The sequence below is a fragment of the Dama dama genome, chromosome 28 (assembly GCF_033118175.1).
Source record: "Dama dama isolate Ldn47 chromosome 28, ASM3311817v1, whole genome shotgun sequence".
Taxonomy (NCBI): Eukaryota; Metazoa; Chordata; class Mammalia; order Artiodactyla; family Cervidae; genus Dama; species Dama dama.
The window spans coordinates 58,697,386-58,717,951 of NC_083708.1; the positions used below are offsets into that span (position 1 = coordinate 58,697,386).

Genomic DNA, 20,566 nt, shown 5'->3' on the forward strand with positions numbered 1-20,566 from the left:
TGTAGCAACCAGAAGTCATAGACTGGTAGGCCCCAGAAGGATTCCCTTCAGTCCAGTTCAGTCACTCAGTTGTGTCCAACTCTCTGCGACCCCGTGAACCACAGCACGCCAGGCCTCCCTGTCTGTCACCAACTCCCGGAGTCCACCCAAGCCCATGTCCATGAAGTCGGTGATGCCATCCAACCATCTCATCCTCTGCCGTCCCCTTCTCCTCCTGCCCTCAATCTTTCCCAGCATCAGGCAGAATCTTTCCCAGAAAGACTAAGCTCATTTAAACCTTAAAAACTCTGTCTTTTAGTATATGTGCTGCCGAGGCGAGCACAGTACTGTCCTTCTGGATGAAGATGTGTGCTCCGGTTGGTCGTAGTGTTCACTGGTCTGGGCTGTCTTATGCCCCGTCCAGCGTAGGTTCACGGCCTGGTACCTGTAGGCATTTGAGCTTGGGACCTCCACACTGGATCTGACACAGCCCTTCCAGGAGAAAACTGATTGATCTCTTTTAAAATTTCAAACACTTGATAGAGTGACTGTCAATTATTGGCACTGAATGAATGTATGTTGATGCCTCATTCTGAGATTAAAAAGAGAAACTGGAAATCTGGCAAAAAGAACTTTGTCTCATGAGGGTGAGTTGGCTTCTACTTTGTGAAATTATGAGGGAATTTTGGTAGAAATAAGACGAGTGACTATGAAAAAAATAAACTATTTTCTAGAGAAATTTTGATTTTAGATTGTCTAACTTTTCAAGTGGGATTCACTAGAAGTTTTTTGAACTATTATGCTTAATTTTAATTTCAATAATATGAGTTAATGAAAGAACCAATGATCATGTTCCAGAAGTTATTGATATTTATATTTTGATTAGCTAACTTTAATGATATTGTTGTATAGGTGTCGTTGGTTAAAAAAAAACACAGAAATCAAGTCGTTTTTTAAAAAAAGAGCATGAATTTGGCTTAAATTTTTTAAATAATTTAATTTATACTTGGCTGTGCCTGGTCTTTGCTGCTGCAAGGACTTTTTCCTAGTTGTGGTGGGTGGAGGCTCTTCTCCAGTTGTGGTGCATGGGCTTCTCATTGTTGTGGCTTCCCTTGTTGCGGAACACAGGCTCTAGGGTGCAAGGGTTCCAGCAGCTCTGACATGTGGGCTCAGTGGTTGGGCTCCCGGGCTCTAGAGCACAGGCTCAGTAGCTGTGCACGGGCAGACTTGTTCCGTGGCATGTGGGGTCTTCCTGGATCAGAGATCGAACCCGTAACTCTTGCATTGGCAAGCAGATTCTTCACCACTGAGCCACCAGGGAAACCCAATATTGGCTTTTTGGTGAGCAAGAAAGGTGTTTTATAGAGTGATTTTTGCTATTAGAGGAGTATTTAAGGTACAGAAACATTGAATAATCTTTACCTAAATTAGGAGTTTATACTTTGAGGATGAAAAAGAATAAACAGTAGTATCCAGGTGAGTGGAAGTTTCCATTTTTGGGGGATTGGTAAAACTAAAACTTGAACTTTAGGAGAATTATGAAAGCACATTAAAAAAAGTCAGCAGATAGAAGCTACTGTATTGAGTATTCTCAGTTGAGGCTATGTGGAGGTATCTACCCAGAAAATATCTCTTGTGAGTAGAATAGTCCAGACCAGAAAGGTAGAGATAGTTTAATCTTTTGTTTAAGAAAAGAATTTTTTTTATACTATGATGAATTGATGTTGCCAGTTTGCATTCCCAATTTTACTGTAGATTTATTTCCATCTTTATTGTTACCTTAAGCTATCATTTTCCTTATTTCCAAAGGTTCTTTTCTGTGCTTTGTAAGTTTACAGTTTCTCTTTTGTTTCTCACGTTTTTAATTTCAAGCCCTTTTGTATTATCTTTCTCTGCTTATGCATTTATAATGATTTGGTTTCCAATTACTTTGTGATTCATAGATGTATAGTCTTTGTCAGTTGTACCAGTCTTTGTTAATGGAAAGTTACATGCCTTCTGCAGTGTGTTCAGGCAATGAGATACAATGCTCATAGGTAAGCACATTGAAGTCTTGTAAGCATTTGTGAAATACTGTCATGCTTTATTAACAACTGTTTGATACATTATTTTGGGGCTTCCCTGGTGGCAGATGGTAAAGAATCTGCCAGCAGTGCAGGAGACCTGAGTTTGATCCCTGGGTCGGGAAGATCTGCTGGAGAAGGGAATGGCTGCCCACGCCAGTATTCTTTCCTGAAGAATCCCATGGACAGAGGAGCCTGGCAGGCTGCAGTCCATAGCATTGCTGTTTTATCTACTATTTTACCTTTTATCTAATTATCTTCTAATTTTATCTAGTGGAAAATAATCAGGAAAATTGCAGTTCTGAAAGTGTATCCTAGGATCTTTAGATGAGATTGGGCATGTTGAGGGTGATATGGCCAAAGAAGTCCTAGGCTCTTTAGGATAATTTACCACATACTCCACTTCAAAGCTTCTCCCAAGGTTTTGTAGTTAAATATTTTTAAAGTAAAATATCTTAAAATTGTTTTTTTATTAAGTGATTTAAAAACCCAAATCTTAGGTAATTTAAATAGAACTGTGTTTCTGAATAAAAACTGACAGGGAGAAATGGCTGATTACATCATTGCATTTGTAGTTTTACTGTTAAATTAAATTTAAGGTTTTGTTTAGGCATATCGGCCTAGGTTTATATTATCATTGGATTCGTAGTATCTTGAATACTAACTGGTTGCTAGCATTGGTAGACAGTCAGGAAATACCTTCCTAATGGAAGAATGGATGAAATTTTATTTTTATTGAGATGTTATCATCTAATAAGATTTTCTAAGAAAAACTTAGCTCTTCTTACGTAACAAATAAGTGCAATTCATAAGTTTTACTTAAAAGAAGAGGAAAGAAGACAAGCTAACTTACAGGTATAGGACATTTTATCTTGGAATATAATATCAGAGGCAGATGGAGAGCAAAGTGAGTGTTAAACTTATCTGATGTTTAAGTCATTCAAATAAAACTTAGCCTTTCAAGCCATTCTATTTTAATTGAGTGTATTCAACCTCTTTTTGACTTCTTGATAACTATTCCTTTTTCCCTAGAAGCCGTGCCTAACTTAGACTCTTTCCTCAAAGACTGGTCATTTTACTTGTCAACTACTCACCTTTTCTGTGTTTAGTTTGCTCTACTTATAACCCTGGCTTCTCCATTTCTATGAAATTTTCAGCTCAGTGACACTTTCTTCTGATGTAGTCACTTTCACTTTGGCAACTTATCCTTGGCTATTACTCCTGTAATATTTTAGATTCAGATTTACTGCTTTCTAACCACAGCTGCCATCTTTAAAAACAGATGAGATGCCTCTTTAAGCCATTTCAGCAACTCTACCATCTGTGAGCCATCGACGTGCCTTCTTCGGCTATGTCTGGGTCTTGGTCTTCGTGGGTGTGGTCCTCTTCATTGGGTGTACAGCCTCAACCCCCAAGTGGCTCCTTCTGCTGTCTGTGGTTACTGAATTCTCTAGAGTTGCCCTCAGTTTCTTATGGTGGAAGTTGGTATCATTAATTTGTCACTTTTCTTTTTTTCTAATTAGTCATTTAGTGCAATAAATTTTCCAATGACACTGTTCAACTGTATCTGTCAAATATCCATCTACTGTATTTTCATTTTCATTGTTTGAAATACTCAAAGAATTCCTTTTGACTTCTTTTTATTCTTGAGTTATTTGGAAGTTGGTTATGGAGTTTCTGAACATTGGGGGATTTTCCGGATATTTTTCTCTTTTAATTAATTTAATTAATTTTAATTAATTTAACTGTGGTCAGAGAGCATACTTTGTGTGGATTTGACCTATATGGAAGTGTTGTTTGCACTTAAAAAAATAAATATATATATATTTTTTCCTATTGTTGGGTACAGTTTTCTATAAAATGTTAAATAGGTCAGGTTTCATTGTTGTAATAGTCTTCTATATTCTTACTGATTTTTCTCTCTAAGTGTAGTCTGTGAGTATTTTAAAGACCTCTTCACCCTTGCTGTTTGATTCCTAGTTCTGTCCTCCTCCCTTCCCTGCCACCCCTATATCTCCCCTTTTGTCTTTTTGTGTTTCAGTTGGGAAAAGTGCTATACTCTTTGAGTTCAGTGATTCTTTTCTTTGTTATATCCAGTCTGTTGATAATCTCATAGATTGTCATTCCCATTGATTAATATTCTTTTTCTTTGATATTATGTTTGTATTTCTTGGATTTCCATTTGTTCTTTTTTTTTTTAACTCTTTGCTGAAATTCCAATTTGCTCATTCATGTTTTCCTCTTTTCCTTTAAAATGTGAAGGTTATTTTAAAATCTTTGCTTGATAATTCCACAATAGGGGCCATCCCTGTGTTTTCTTCTGTTCATTACCTTATCTGTTGGAGGCAGGTCATTTTTTCTTCCTTTGTCTGTGTTTGTGATAGTTTTTTATTGGACACTGGGCATTTTTTTCTATATGAACAATAGGTACTGAGGTAAATGTCTTTGTGCTTAGTAATGTGCATACCTCTCCTCCTTTAAGTTTAGTAAGCTTCATTTGTGGGAGGTGGGGTTAGTGGGTGCTAATCTGTTCTGTGTTTGTGATCTGTTTGTATTGTCAGATGGTAAAGAATCCGTCTGCAATGTAGGAGACCTAGGTTTGATCCCTGGGTTGGGAAGATCACCTGGAGAAGGCAACAACTACCCACTCCAGTATTCTTGCCTAGAGAATTCCATGGAAGGAGGAGGCTGGCAGGCTACAGTCCTTGGGGTCGCAAAGAGTTGGATACGACTGAGTGACTTTCAGTTTCCCTTTGTATTGCTATATAGTTGTCTTCAGTGCTCCAAAGGCTTCAGGTTCCTTAGACAGATGGCTTGTTACCTGAAAGGCCTGGGGTGTCAGACGGGTTTGCTCCAGTGCTCCCGCCTCACGTGCAGCTTTCAGCAGACTCTGCTTGCCTGTGCCATGCAGTGTCTGTCTTTGTGCCCTTGCACTCTCCCTAATATGTCATCTGCTGTTGCTTGTCCCTCAGTGCCTGACTTGTGGGGACTGTAGTGTTTTCTTAACCTCAAGCCTTGGTATTAAGCAGACCCTGGGCACCTGAGTCTCAGGGATAGGTTTCCCATCAGTGGGCTGACCTCTTCCTCTTGGCAGCCGTTTTGCTTTGCACAGATGGAATGTTTTGGCAGGAGCAAGTTTTCCTGCTTTTTATCAGTGTAATATCCTTGGACCAAGGCTTTTCTGGACCCTTGTATAGCTGCAGACAGTTTTATCCTCAGATGGCCTTTATTTCCTATCAGGTATGGTCTGGGAAGGATTTTATGTCTGTTTGCAGCTAAGACGAGGCTTTGTCATCTTTCTTGCTCTGCTTGCAGTCTTTCCTGTGAATCCTAATAGAAACCTGAGGAATAGACCTAGTGAGTAGGTTTGGATTCCTCTTGTGTTCGGGGTTTTCAGGGATTCTAAACTGTTATCCTAACTCACACTTGGTTTTTAAAAATTGATCAGATTTTCAGGTTTTCTTTATACCTGCTTTTATGACTTCCCATTTTTCCTCTTATGCTCTTCCAAAAGTGAAAGATGTATTTCATCTTTCTTTGGAGGGTTTGGAATTCAGTTTACTTGGTTTCCTGAACACCTCAGTCTGCTAATGGCCTTAACAAAAGCTATGATTTTACAGATTGTCTGCTTTTTAAAAATTTATTGTCAGGTTAGACAACTTTCACATTGTAAGTAAAAGTGGAACTTTTCCATAAACCAGCTTTTTAAAGATAACCTTAAAAATGCTGAACACTTTCAGGAAAATGAATACAAACCTAAGGAATCGTTGGGGAGGGGACTTTTATAATGTGTTATTAAGTTAGTACTTATAGCTTGAGATAACATCTGCAGTAATAGTCTCATGTGTGAATTGAAGTATGCTATAACTCAGAGACAACAGTGAAAGTAATGGAAGTATATTGGTATATTAAGTGACTTAAGTATTGGGTCTAATGATAATGACACTGATGTATAGAAGATGCTCGTAATGAGTTTGGATAAATTTTCTTTCACAATTTATGACCCAAAAAAGCAATATTTTAAATTTAACATTATTTTACATATCTGATTTCTAATATGAATAATAAATGAATTATATAAGTGTTATATATATATTAATAAAATTTTTATCCCTAAAAAATAATTCCCTCCACTTCAAGAATTTTATCTTCCTTCGTATGTATCTTATTCATGTAGCACATGCTACAGTACACTTAAAGTCTGTTAGTTTTAAATGATGATTGGACCATGTATGTGGGCAGTTTCAGAAGTCTTTAGGGCATTTGTTTTAGAGAGTCAGAGACTTTCTTTGGTTATTTCCTTATTTTTAATTAAAGTCTAAAAATGTGTTCTGAATGAATTTACTTTGTTAGCTGTCTGAGTTGAAGCTGCTGCCGCCGCTGTTGCTGTTTGGTTGCTGAGTCGTGTCCGACTCTTTGCGACCCCACGAACTGCAGCACGCCAGGCCTCCCTGTCCTTCACTGTCTCCCAGAGTCTGCATCATGACCACTGAGTCGGTGATGGCATCCGACCGTCTCATCCTCTGTGGTCCCCTTTTCCTCTTGCCCCAGTCTTTCCCAGCATCAGGGTCTTTTCCAGCGAGTTGAAGCTAGTCGCTTAATTTCTGATGGCCTCAGTTGCATTTTCTGGTGAAATGAATAATAATACAAAATTCAAAATTATACACCTCATGAGGTGTTGTGTGTTTTGAATGATATCTTTATATATTAAGAACCAAGCACAAAAACACTTTATACTATAAAGTGTTTATACTTTATAAAGTGTATAAACTATATAAAGTATATAAACTTTATATAAAAGTATAAAGTGTTTATACTTTATAGTATAAAGACCTTTATAACTATAAAGGTCTTTTAATATATAATAAGTGATACTGTACATTATTAAGTAAAGAAAGAAATATTGTCTAGAGTAATCAACAGGGAGTAAAATGGGTGAAAACAAGGAATATTTCTTCTTTTGATCTAAGAAGTTTCATAGTCCCTTAAATTCTCTGATTCTTAAAAAGTTAGAATAAAATTAAAAAGGAAGTTACTTCCATTTCTGCAGGAGGTAGCATCATGTTATCTAGAGTCTTGTCAACATATACTTTATCTACACGGATAATCCAATATATGAATTGGAGAAATATGCTTTAAGAATGGAAAAGCTATGTTTATGTGTCATAAATGATGTACCTGCAGTAAAAGAACAAATTGTTTAACCTTTAAAAAATACTTTTTAAAAAGATGATTGTGGCATTTTGTTTTCATTGCTTCATTCCTCAGCAGGATTTGTGCTATGAATTTAATAGGTTATCTTTTCTTGCGTGATGAAGTACAAGATGTATCATTATTATACATCTTTTTCTTATTTGAACCTCTACCCATTAGTTAGTTCATTATAAAAAGTCAGTACTTTTAATCCATATCGAATTTTTACTTAGGCAAATTTCCTCCTGACATGGCTAGCTCATTTAAACCTATGAATGAATTAGAGATCAGTTTCACATCTGTCCTGAGATTTTTACCTGTTCTGCCAAACTCCAGGTCGTATGGCTCTAAGAGTCCCACTGCAGGCTCCCTACTGTCTTAATGTTACAGTAAGAGGAAAGAGCAAACGCACAAGAAAGAAAACACCAAGAGCCTACCGTTGAAAAAAATTGTGGTAAAATATACATAGCATAAAGTTGACTGTTTAGCCATGTCTAAGCATACATGTCAGTGACATTAAGGACATTCACATTGTCGGGTAACCATCGTTATCATGCATTTCCAGATCTTTGTCATCTTTCCATACTGAAACTCTGTACCCATCAAACACTAACGCCTCATTTTCCCCTCCCCCTCAGCCTCTCTGATTTCTGTCCCCATGAACTCGATTAAAGAACATTACAGTTTTAAGGAAATGTAAGTTATTCAAACTCAAATTGGTCTTAAAGCAGTTAGAAAGTAGGATAGCTCTTACTTTTCTTTGCTGAACTGCTTCCAGTCTAGAGAAATTGCCGATTTCAAGGACTGAAATGGCAGAGAAGATGAAGTCACAGTTTGGGGAGAGAACCACAGACCTCGTGGCATGTGAGACACACTGGGAATCTTGCTCGTCACTTTTGGAGTGCAAGTCTCCCTTTCAGTGTAGCAGCTTTAAGAGGATGTGATTGTGATGAAGGATTTTGATTGGATAACACACAGCAGATCCAAAATTTTGGTGGAATATATTTCAATCCTAGAACTCCCCTAAATGTTATGTCATTTGGCAAGACTCTGGGTAACAGAGTTTTTACCTGGCTCTGTGAAAGTATCTTCTCTTCTCTTTCCTAAGGTGCAGAAACCAGTGTTTAGGTCCTCCATCAGTGATGCACATGTTCAGTTTTTCAGAGTGATAAGTCTGTGGAAGAGAAGCATTTAAAACAGTTGTTCAGAATTAATTAGAGCATTGGGCCTATAACTCTGCTTTTCAGTGGATATGGCATTGAAAAAACTGTTGTTTGTATTTCATGGTGTCATTCCTTGCAGTGCAATTTTTTGCTTGAAAAAAAATACAATAAAGACAAAAAATGAGGCAAAAGTAGGACAGAAAGAAAGGTTAAATTTTCTGCTTGAGGTTTTGCGGGAAACACAGATAAAGCATTTTGAAAGTACAGTCCCCATGTGTGAGCTAACTTGTAGTTACAGATTCTCAGAGAATCTTATTCTTACTCCACCTATCCCCAGGCAAGATTTTCTGCTATCTTCCTTTGTGGATACAGTTATTTTTATTCCCTTTATTTATTACTTCCCAGAGTTTCTGTAGTCATTTTGGTTTTGGCCTCCTGTCTTGCTACATTTATGCTGGCTCAGCATGGTGAATTAAAAAATATGTTTTATAACTGGAAGTTGGTGCTTTTTTGCCCACCTTTGTAAGATAATGAGAGCTAGGGATGTAATGTACAACACAGTTAAGATAGTTAATATTGCTGTATGTTATATATGAAAGTTGTTAAGAATAAATCCTGAATTCTCATCACAAGGAAAAAATAGATTTTTATTTTGTATCTACACGAGATGATAGATGTTCACTAAGCTTATTGTTGTAATCATTTCATGATATATGTAAGTCACATCATTATGCTGTACACCTCACAGTTATACAGTGCTGTATGTCAGTTATATCTTAACAAAACTAGAACAGGGAAAAATATATTTTGAATATTTTACCATCATTTTGGTTGTTGCAGTTAGGACTATTGTTTGAGATATCTAGCCTGCCATGGAATGGAAGTCTTCATATATTAAAAAAAGAATCTTACAGTATATTAGCCTAGATCCCTCTGGATCACCCTTCTCCCCCATTTTGTATTTCAGTTTTTAAAGCTTATGTATTAAGTTCTTATAAAGCTTAGAAAAACTCTAAAAACTTTAAAAGTGATTTTTTGTGTTGATTATTATATTTGTAAAAATATATATGTTTATTTTATAGCTACTTGAAGGAAATTTTGCCAAAGAAGTCAGCCATGAAATGGATGGACTTATTTTCCAGCCCACTGGAGTAAGTATATTTGTGTGTATGTGTGTGTATGTATACATGTACATGTATCTATGTATATCCATGTATACACATGCATGTATATATAAAGTACAGTTTTCTTAGATATGTCTACTTAGGATTGATTAGTGCTATAATCAGCTTTTCCTTAAAACAAATGGTTCATTATAAAATAAAGTATTTCCTTTATATTAAATATATATTATAGCAAAATGAATAGTTGTTTGCTTTTGACTTATCTTAGGAGATAAATACAGCTGATCATTTTATTTTTTAAGGAAGTTATTAGTCTTTTATTATAATTAGTTTTCTTACTACTCTTGCAAGATGAACATTAACTTATGTTTCTTTACTAGAAATCTACCAATAACCTTATGTAAATAAATGATTATTTCTTTCTGTAGCCCAATATATCTTGTAAGTATTAATTATTTTTAAAACTTCATTTTGTCATGGATGAGTAAAATTCAGAGTTATCAATATTTGAAGAAAAACACAGTTCTTTGCGTGTTTATTCCACGTCAGATTACTGAAACTAGCGGAAAACCTTTCACCAGCGCAATGGTCAGATCATATATTTGGAGTTAATTCTCTTTTACTCTGTGGTAAGATCTCTCATCCTCCACACTATTGACATTTTTGGCCCCATAGTTCTTTGCTGTGTGGGGCTGTCCTGTGTGTGGAAGGGTGTTTCGTAGCGTCTTTGGTCTGTACATATCAGATGCCAGTGTTACCTCTCCCTCTCACCCCCCCAGGTTGCGACACCCCAAAATACATATCTTCACTGCCTCCTGTCCCCTGAAAATACATACATTCACTGCCTCCTGTTCCCTGAAGATACACATGTTCACTGCCTCCTGTCCCCTGAAGATACACACGTTCACGGCCTCCTTCCCCTGAAGATACACACGTTCATTGCCTCCTGTCCCCTGAAGACACACACACTCACTGCCTCCCGTCCCCTGAAGACACACACACTCACAGCCTCCCGTCCCCTGAAGATACACACACTCACGGCCTCCCGTCCCCTGAAGACACACACACTCACTGCCTCCCGTCCCCTGAAGATACACACATTCACGGCCTCCTTCCCCTGAAGATACACACATTCACGGCCTCCCGTCCCCTGAAGACACACACACTCACGGCCTCCCGTCCCCTGAAGACACACACACTCACGGCCTCCCATCCCCTGAAGACACACACAGTCATGGCCTCCCGTCCCCTGAAGACACACACACTCACTGCCTCCCGTCCCCTGAAGACACACACAGTCATGGCCTCCCGTCCCCTGAAGACACATACACTCACGGCCTCCTGTCCCCTGAAGATACACACACTCACGGCCTCCTTCCCCTGAAGACACACACATTCACGGCCTCCCGTCCCTGAAGATACACACACACTCATGGCCTCCCGTCCCCTGAAGATACACACACTCACTGCCTCCTGTCCCCTGAAGATACACACACTCAATGGCCTCCTTTCCCCTGAAGACACAAACACTCACTGCCTCCCGTCCCCTGAAGACACACACACTCACTGCCTCCTGTCCCTGAAGATACACACACAGTCACGGCCTCCTGTCCCCTGAAGATACACACACTCACTGCCTCCCATCCCCTGAAGATACACACACTCACTGCCTCCCGTCCCCTGAAGATACACACACACTCACGGCCTCCTGTCCCCTGAAGATACACACACACTCACTGCCTCCCGTCCCTGAAGATACACACACAGTCACGGCCTCCCGTCCCCTGAAGACACACACACACACTGCCTCCTGTCCCCTGAAGATACACACACTCACTGCCTCCTTTCCCTGAGGACACACACAGTTACGCCCTCCTGTCCCCTGAAGACACGCACACTCACGGCCTCCCGTCCCCTGAAGATACACACACTCATAGCCTCCCATCCCCTGAGGATACACACATCACTGCCTCCCGTGCCCTGAGGATACACACATCACTGCCTCCTGTCCCCTGAAGATACACACAGTCATGGCCTCCTTTCCCTGAGGACACACACAGTCACGGCCTCCTGTCCCCTGAAGATACACACACACACAGCTTCCTGTCCCCTGAGGATACACACATTCACTGCCTCCCGTCCCCTGAAGATACACACACTCACAGCTTCCTGTCCCCTGAGGACACACACAGTCACGGCCTCCTGTCCCCTGAAGATACACACACTCACAGCTTCCTGTCCCCTGAGGATACACACATTCACTGCCTCCTGTCCCCTGAAGATACACACACTCATGGCCTCCTTTCCCTGAGGACACACACAGTCACGGCCTCCTGTCTCTGAGGACACACACACTCACGGCCTCCTTCCCCTGAGGACACACACACTCACGGCCTCCTGTCTCTGAGGACACACACTCACGGCCTCCTCCCCCGAGAGGCAGACTTGCCTTCCCTTGAGAACCTGTGCTCTGTGGGTAGTGCTTCTCAAAACTGTGACCTGTGGACAAGGCGGCATTAACACCACCCAGGAAGTTGTTATACATGTCACTTACCCCAGACCTACTGATGAGAAACACTGGGAAATGGAGTCCACCAATTTGTGCTTTAGCACGCTCTGCAAGTGACTCTGGTGTGTGTTCAAGTGTGAGAACCACTGCTCTTCTAGGAAAGAGTTGCCTTTTATGTGCTCCTCCTTGTCATAAGCTGCATTTTGCCTTCACTCTCTCCTTAGAAATAAGGGTGTGAACTAATTGTGAAGTTATGTAGAAAGACATCAAACTAGGTACCTGGGGTAAAGGGAAGGGGACTAATATTTTCAAACATTATGTATTAAATACTATAGTGTGTATGCTTTACTATTTAGTAAAACTGCACATTTGGTAGTATGTGATTGGCTTCTGTCTTCATCCCGCTTGTGAAGCAGGTGGAGGGAAAAATCTTATGTCGTCAAAGGAGGAGATGGAAGAGAGTTAGAGGCTGGGGACAGAAATGTAGAAAGTTTTAGGAAGATAGAGTTTAGATCTTTGAGTTCCAGTATTTTAAAGCCTCATCTCCTTGGACTGAAAGAAGTAAAATCTAACTATAACAGGAATTAGGATGTCTCATTCTGTTAATAACCTCATGATTCAGACCCATGCATGATTTTTACCCAGTCTGTTGCCAGTACCAGATCTCCCTTTTCACCCCCTCGCAGCCTTCTCAGTACATATCTATTCCATATGTTATGTAGCCCATTCTGGGGGACCCGACAGGAATTGCTCTGCCTTCCTGTCCTTCCCCACAGGCACTTCACATTCATTCTTTATTAATTTCACCTACTTTCTAGTTTTCAAAAAGGTTGTTTTCTGCTCTCCTATTTTTCCTTTTGTACTGATACCTCTTTCCTGTAAATCCCGTTTTAGCGAAGTTTCAAATCAAAGTGGATATAAATGCACGTGTTTAATCCACCACATTTATCAGAAGTCCTCCAAGCTTCTCACAATGTGGTATTGCATCTGTTGGCTTCCTTGAGCCAACAATTCAAGTAAATGAAGAAAGGGACTATTTTGAATGACCAACTTAGCAATTTGAGGGAGGCTACAGTGAGCAGAGAGAAGGTGCTGGTCAGGGATGGACAAAGCTTGACTTTTATTAATAATGTTCAGTCTGTTCTCTAATGCTACAGAAATATTCCAGAGGCAAATGAAGGGTGGAAAACTTGTGTAAAAACTCCTGGCCTTCATTTGTTTGGTGCTAGTTACTTGAAACTGGGGTCTCCCTGGTGGCTCAGATGGTAAAGAATTTGCCTGCAGTGCGGGAGACCTGGGTTTGATCCCTCAGTTGGGAAGATCACCTGGAGGAGGGCATGGCAACCCACTCCAGCATTCTTGCCTGGAGAATCCCCATGGACAGATAGGCCTGGCAGACTACAGTCCATGGGGTCGTAAAGAGTCAGACACGACTGAGTGACTAAGCACACACGCACACTTACAACTTAGCAAGGAGTTAATTCTGCTTCATTACAGTAATTATAGTGAGGGGACTGCAGTCGAATAAAAGACAGAAGGTATTACTAGTGCTAAAAAAAAATCCTGGCAAAATATTCAAGAAGACTGACAGAGGTACCTATATTAAAGTGATGATTCTGTAGAGGGTGAAAACCCCAAGCACCAGCTTAGAAGAAAGTTCATTCATGTTTTGATTTAATGTTCTGTTTTTCAGAGACATTACCTTGTAACACATCCAGTATTGCACTTAGTTTATAACTTTTATTAGAAAGAAAACAAGTAAACCTAATTGATGGTATATTGAGGAAAATAAAGCTTAGGATATTTCTTTTTTTTTAATTAATTTTTTTAGTGAGGGATAGTTGCTTTACAGAATCTTATTGTTTTCTGTCAAACCTCAGCATGAATCAGCCGTGGTTACACATACGTCCCCTCCCTTGTGAACCTCTCCCGTCCCCCTCCCCTTCCCACCCTCTAGGTTGGTGCAGAGCCCCTGTCTGAGTTTCCTGAGCCACACAGCAAACTCCTGTTGGCTCTCTATTTTACACATGGTGATGTGAGTTTCCATGTCACTCTTTGCATACATCCCACCCTCTCCTCCCTTCTCCCCATGTCTATAAGTCTTTTCTCTATGTCTGTTTCTCCATTGTCACCCTGTAAATAAATTCTTCAGTACCATTTTCTAGATTCCATATATGTGCTTAGAATACAATACTTATCTTTCACTTTCTGACTTACTTCACTCTGTATAAGAGGTTCTGGGTTCATCCACTTCATCAGAACTGACTCAAAAGTGTTCCTTTTTATGGCTGAATAATATTCCATTGTGTGTATGTACCACAACTTATTTATCCATTCATCTGTCAATGGACATCTACATTGCTTCCATGTTCTAGCTATTGTAAATAGTGCTGCAATGAACAGTGGCTTCAGATTACATTACAAAGCTACAGTCATCAAGACAGTATGGTATTGGCATAAAAGCAGAAATATAGACCAGTGGAACAAGATAGAAAGCCATGCACCTATGGGTACCTTATTTTTGACAAAGGAGGCAAGAATATACAATGGGGCAAAGATAGCCTCTTCAATAAATGGTGCTGAGAAAACTGGACAGCTCCATGTAAAAGAATGAAATTAGAGCACTTGCTAACACCATACAAGAAGATAAACTCAAAATGGATTAAAGACCTAAATGTAAGATCAGAAACCATAAAACTGTCAGAGGAAAACATAGGCAGGACACTCGACATAAATCAAAGCAAGATCCTCAATGACCCACCTCCTAGAGTAACGAAAATAAAGACAAAAGTAAACAAGTGGGACCTAATTAAACTTAAAAGCTTTTGCACAGCAAAGGAAACTATAAGCAAGGGAAAAGACAGCCCTCAGGATGGGAGAAAGTAATAGCAAATGAAACAACTGACAAAGGATTAATTTCCAGAATATTTCAAGCAGCTCAAGCAACTCAATACTAGGATATTTCTTTTTTTTTATAAAGAAGTGTATCGGTATCTGGTATTCACTGAAACACAGCAGTCATTAATTATCAGGAAAGTCTCAATTTTTAAAATAAGTAGGTTAAATTGTATTTATAGAATTATAGAAAATTGAAGCTGAAAAGGTACTTCTAAAAGGATTATCACTTCTAAGCCCACTGGTTTCAAAACATGAAGTTCTAAAGTTCTAGATTTCTGTGGGGGACCATGTACAAGTATAGGTTACTACGTAAGCATTCTGTTTACATGTTTTGTTTATAGGCATTCTGTTTATATCATGACAGCCCTGATTTATTTCTTTTATATATTGTACTTCTGGATGATTGTGTTTTAGAAAGGGCTTCATCTTTGTAAATACCATTTGAATCAGCTACTTTTTTTAAAGGTCACCAGTGATCTTTCTTCCTTACCAAATCAAGTTCATCTTCAGCCTTTTTCTTGCTGGATTATCTAGTGGTAGTCTGTACCTTCCTTACAGTACTCTGATGTGGCTTCTGAAACTTCACACACCCCCGATTCCTTTCAGTCTCATGCAGTTTCTTCTCCATCTCACTCAAGGTCTCCGTCTTCTACTAGTTATCAGAGTTCGGAGTTTCTAAAGGCTCTGTATGCTGGACCTTCATTTTTTCTCAAGCTCCACTCTCTCCCTGGAAGTCTGATTCGCACCCATGGCTCGATTATCTCTCATAAGCCTGTGACTCAGTTTTTATTTCTGTTAAAGCTCCAGATTTGTTTATCTAATTGCCTACCCTGGTATCACCTTTTCAGTTTCTCAAAAACACCAGAAATCCAACGTACCTTACACCTGAACTCCATCTCTATTCCCCAAACAACAAACCAACATACAGACTACACAATGATCTTTTCCTGACATTTCCTCTCTCAGTTGCTTAAATGCAGTTACTTGAGTGAGAAATCTAGATGCCATCTTGACACCTTCCACTCTTTTATCCATCTGATCCATCTCCAAGTCTTGCTTTTGCTCCTAAATCTCTCTTAAATTATTCCCTTTTCTCTTCATTACCACCACCACACTCCAGTCCCACTTGTCATTCATTGCCTTTTGCCTAGACCACTGCAGCAGCATCCCAACTGGTCCTGCAGCCTCCACTTTATCATCCTCCTGTCTTCATCATACTGCATTCAGAGTGATCTTCTTCCTGTATCTCTAGCAATTTTTCCCTTGCTTTTATGTTAAAGACCATACCTAGATTTGAAGCCAGCTTACTCTCTTATCACACGCTGCCTTTTTGTTTCCCTCTGTGTTTTGCTGATGTGAAAATAACTGATATTTTTATTTAAAGGTGACAATTATATTACTTTATTCATCAACAGTGTTTTAAATAAATTGAAGTATGTTATATATTTGCTAAAATATTTAAATATTTTGAGAAAAATGGGTATTTTCTCCAAAGAAAAAATTGACTGTTTATTTTAATATAAACCTCTATTCTTTCTAAGTGTTAAGGCTCAAACTTTGATCATGCTGAGGTGATGATTTTTAAACAGAAGTATCTTCAAATTGAATTTTCCATCTGGTTATAGTCTACACCATAAACCAAATAGGTTCTATTAGACTCTTACATATAAGGTTTTCAGTTTTATGATTTCACTGACATTTTGAATTGCTGATCTTTTGCGGTTTGTCACCTAAAAATGAATATTTTAAGGTGGCCATTTGGCATTTTAATATGCTATAGGTAGTAGATCTTTTACTTGACAGATATTAGATCTTTCAAGTTAATTTACAAAGTTGATAATGCTTATTTGTTTAAAGCTTTTGCAAGAGAATTTTAATAATTTATGTAGCATAGTAAATTTTTATTTGTAGTAGTAACTGATTAATTAATAACTGTTTAAAAATTGTATTTGATTTTACTTTTGTCATCTGGAGACACATTTCTAGATAAGAATTTTTGTGCCATTAATAATCCCTCACTATGAAATAAAAACAGGATTATATGCAATCAATTGCAAAATAGACATGCTAGTAAAAACTTAAAATCTTTTCTTTGATTATAAAAGACTTTTTCTTGTTTTGCTGCCAGCTATATTGTGATTAGTAAACCATATAATTGTTTCTATGTTGAATCTAGAGTATTTATTCTCAAGCAGTAGTGATAGAATTGTTTGTTTTTTGTGTTTTCATCACTATCTTGATTTTATGTATGGTGGGTCAGTTTGATTTTATGTTTCTCACATTAATCAGTTTGCATGTAAATTGAGTCAGCTTTGATTTTAAAGATTGCTTTCTTGTGAAATATTAATGTTTTTATTAAATCTTTACTACTGCCAGGTATATTGAATGTTATGGATAGATTGTAAAATGAAAATTGGAATTAGTTTAATGTCTTGTCTTGAAGTACATGACGAATTAGAGTGGTTTTCCTCTGTAGCAGAGATGATGTTACCATGGTGAGAGCTTCTGTTGCCATGACATTTGCTTGCATATTTTGATAGGTCTTCAATTGAAGAAGGGCTCTGTTTCCTGGCAGACTGGAAAAGTGTCATTCTATCCTTTCCCCCCAATATATTATTTTTTATTGAAAAATATATAATTTCCAAAGAATTATAATAGTGAACTGCCAAGGAAGAAAATGCACGTTAGTATTTTTAATTTTTTTTTTTCTTTTTCAACTTTTGGAACACAGCAAAATATTCTTAGCTTGCTTTTTGTTTAAGGAGAAAAAAAGCATATTATTGTTTTAGCTTTCTTAATAAATAAAACATTTGCTCTTCCATCGAATTTTGTTGACAAAATAAACAGCTAAAGGTAAATAATTTGTAATCAGCCTCTGCTAGATATAGATATGTAATGTTACTGTACAACATAAAAACACTGCTAATGATGATATATTGGTAGCAGAGAAAAGGAGAAGTAAACATAAATAAGGACTTCACAAAAATGAATAAGTGAATTCCAAGAGGGTAACTATATAAAGTGCAAAATCAATTTTCATATAAATGATACATATTAAACATAATGATTTAGGGATAGTTCTTTTTAAAAAATAATTTATGTTTAACTTTGAAATATTAATGGTAGATATTTTTAAAATTATGTTCTACAGTGATATATTTTTAATTTTAACCAGATAATACACTTTAACATGCAATAAGAAAAATATGGAGAAGAAAGTCTCCTTCTCACTCTCCTCCCCTCCCTCAGTTATCTTCTGTTGTGTTTAACTTATCTTCACATAGTTTTTTTTATGTATTTATAAGTAAATATAAATTTGTTAATACATTTTTATTCCCACTCCACTTTTCAAGGAAGGTAGCACATTATTTTGCACTTTGCTTTTCAGAATTTGTCCAGCCATATATTTTAATGTATATTTTGTCAGTGATGTAATTTGAGCATCTTGGGATGTATTGGAATCAGCAGAAGGCTAGGACTTGTTACTGACACCCCCATCCCTTATGCTTATGGCAGTTCAGACTTCTAGGAGGAAATACTTAAAAACATAACATTTTGTCAATTTAGAATAAATTTTCCTTTCATCGTCAAAGTTCACTGAGAACTTCAGTGGGGCTTTTTGCTAGTAAACTGGTTAGATTTATAAAAGTGCAAATTGAAGTATACTATAATGAGTACATCTTTACACCAGCTGTTTCTTCTGCAACAAACTGTTCTCTTCCTTTCTGTATTACTCCCATTCAGCCTTTGAATATCAAATTAGGTGTGGCTTCCTTGGGGAAGCCTGGATGACTTGGTGAGCCTGTCTCTCCCCTGTGTTCTTACAGTGCTCTTCCTCATATCAGTACTAGGAGCAGAGATAATTGTTTTAATGATATGCAGCACAAATTAGCAAAAAAGAAGGGTAACGTACTGGATGAATAAAGTGACTAGGCTGCAGATATTACTCGTATCTAGAGTTTGGTCCCCTGTCAGTGGATGACTTTTATTCGGATTTGTGTCCACCAGAGAAGAGGAGAAACACTGCGAGAATCTGCTGACTTACCAGATGGCAGTAGTCTTGGTTATTAAGGCAGAATTAATCCTGAGAAATTTTTGTAATATGTTGGCTCTTGTGTTTAATCGAGTAGGTGACTACTGTATTGCTGAGTAAGAAGTAATAAAAACGGATAAAGGCAGGGTTTCTGCCCTTAAAGGGCTGACACTGTATGAAGAAAGTTGGCCCAGCAGCAAGGTGAGGGACGTGCAAACTGATGGAGTGGCAGAGGCACTGTGGCGGGTCCAGGCAGTAGGGGCAAGGTGCACTGGGAGATGGGCCTGTGCTGCAGATGGGACAGGCTTCTTGGTTCACCGGTGCCTGAGTGGGAGAGGGGAGGGAAGTGCTTTAGGTGCTGAAGTTCACTTTGTTGTCTGAGTGCCCTCTTCCCAGTAGCCAGGGCTTTGCCAGTTGTTTGTCCCGCCTACTCACCACTCCACGCAAAAGAGGCTAAAAGTAATTAGAAAACAACTGACTTAAAATTGGTTCCTTTTGAAACAGTTTTGTATCATGAAACCTTCCAACCCAGTCTTCCATTATTTGCTTTTGGACAGATTTTATATATATAATTTTTTTTTTAAATAATGGAAAGGTTTCTGTGATTTGGGCATTTTTTTTTTACAAAGTTGGACTATTCTGGTTATCAGTTTCCTTATCTGTAAAACAAAGGGAGTTTGCTGCATGCATATTTAAAAAACAAGAAGCAAGAAGAAATTAATTAGACTTGTGAATCAGATAGTAAAAATAGGAATATGAAGGTATTTTGAGTAATTTTTCCACCCTGAATAATCCAAGACACTGCGTGAATTCTCTAATATTAAATTTAACCCTCAAATCACAACTTTACTTTCGATAAGGTAACAAACTTTTATAAGTAAACGAGAAATGTCAACAAACTTTTGAAAATGCAGTTCTCTTCTTCCCTTGCTTCTATGATAGCTCTCCCTACTGGTTGCTACCAACTTTGTGACTTTTTAGAAATGAAATGCCAAGTGGTTGTCTTGAGTGATTTTTTTTTTAGGTGATGAACTCTTCCCTCTATATCAATAAGAACAGCCTATAGTACCAAGCTAATTTAGTCTCAGAAAACTTGAGCAAACTTCCCCTCAACTCAGGTATATTTGTGGTCTCATTGCCTAGAACTTCCTTGTAACCTTATTATTCTTCAAAATTCAGTTCATGCACTTTTACTCAAGAAAACTTCCTTTACTCCCGCTCCCTGATTTTGGTGTTTCTCTGTTCTTACTCAGCAGCTTTGTTTATGTTCATTTGAGCACCTCTGTAATGCTCTTGGAGTTTATATTAAAAGTCTCACTGTGGTTGAACTCAGTTCCTTGAGAGAATTTGTATCTTTCCCATCTAGTAAGGTACTGGGTGCATAGTAGGTAGTTAGTGTTAAGGATTTTTCTTCCATACAAGGTATTTATGTGTCTTATTTTGCAAAACAGGTATTTATTATTTGCATGTCAGTGAAACTTGGGCAAAGGATATAACCAAGTTGCTAAATCTAGAACTGTTTTGCTTTTCTGTCCAGTAGAATTACCAAAGAGGATTTTTTCTGCTTCTTTTAAAACTAAATGCTAGAACAACAACAAAAATAA

The 20,566-nt window shown here is 38.1% G+C and overlaps 1 protein-coding gene across 1 annotated transcript in view; it reads left to right on the top strand.

Annotated features, from left to right (window-relative positions):
• Positions 1-20,566, top strand: part of RNGTT (RNA guanylyltransferase and 5'-phosphatase) — a 222,066-nt gene that overhangs the window by 100,980 nt on the left and 100,520 nt on the right. The window contains exon 12 of the mRNA XM_061131914.1: positions 9,481-9,549. Coding sequence (XP_060987897.1) covers positions 9,481-9,549 — 69 coding nt within the window. The remainder of the gene's footprint in view (positions 1-9,480; positions 9,550-20,566) is intronic.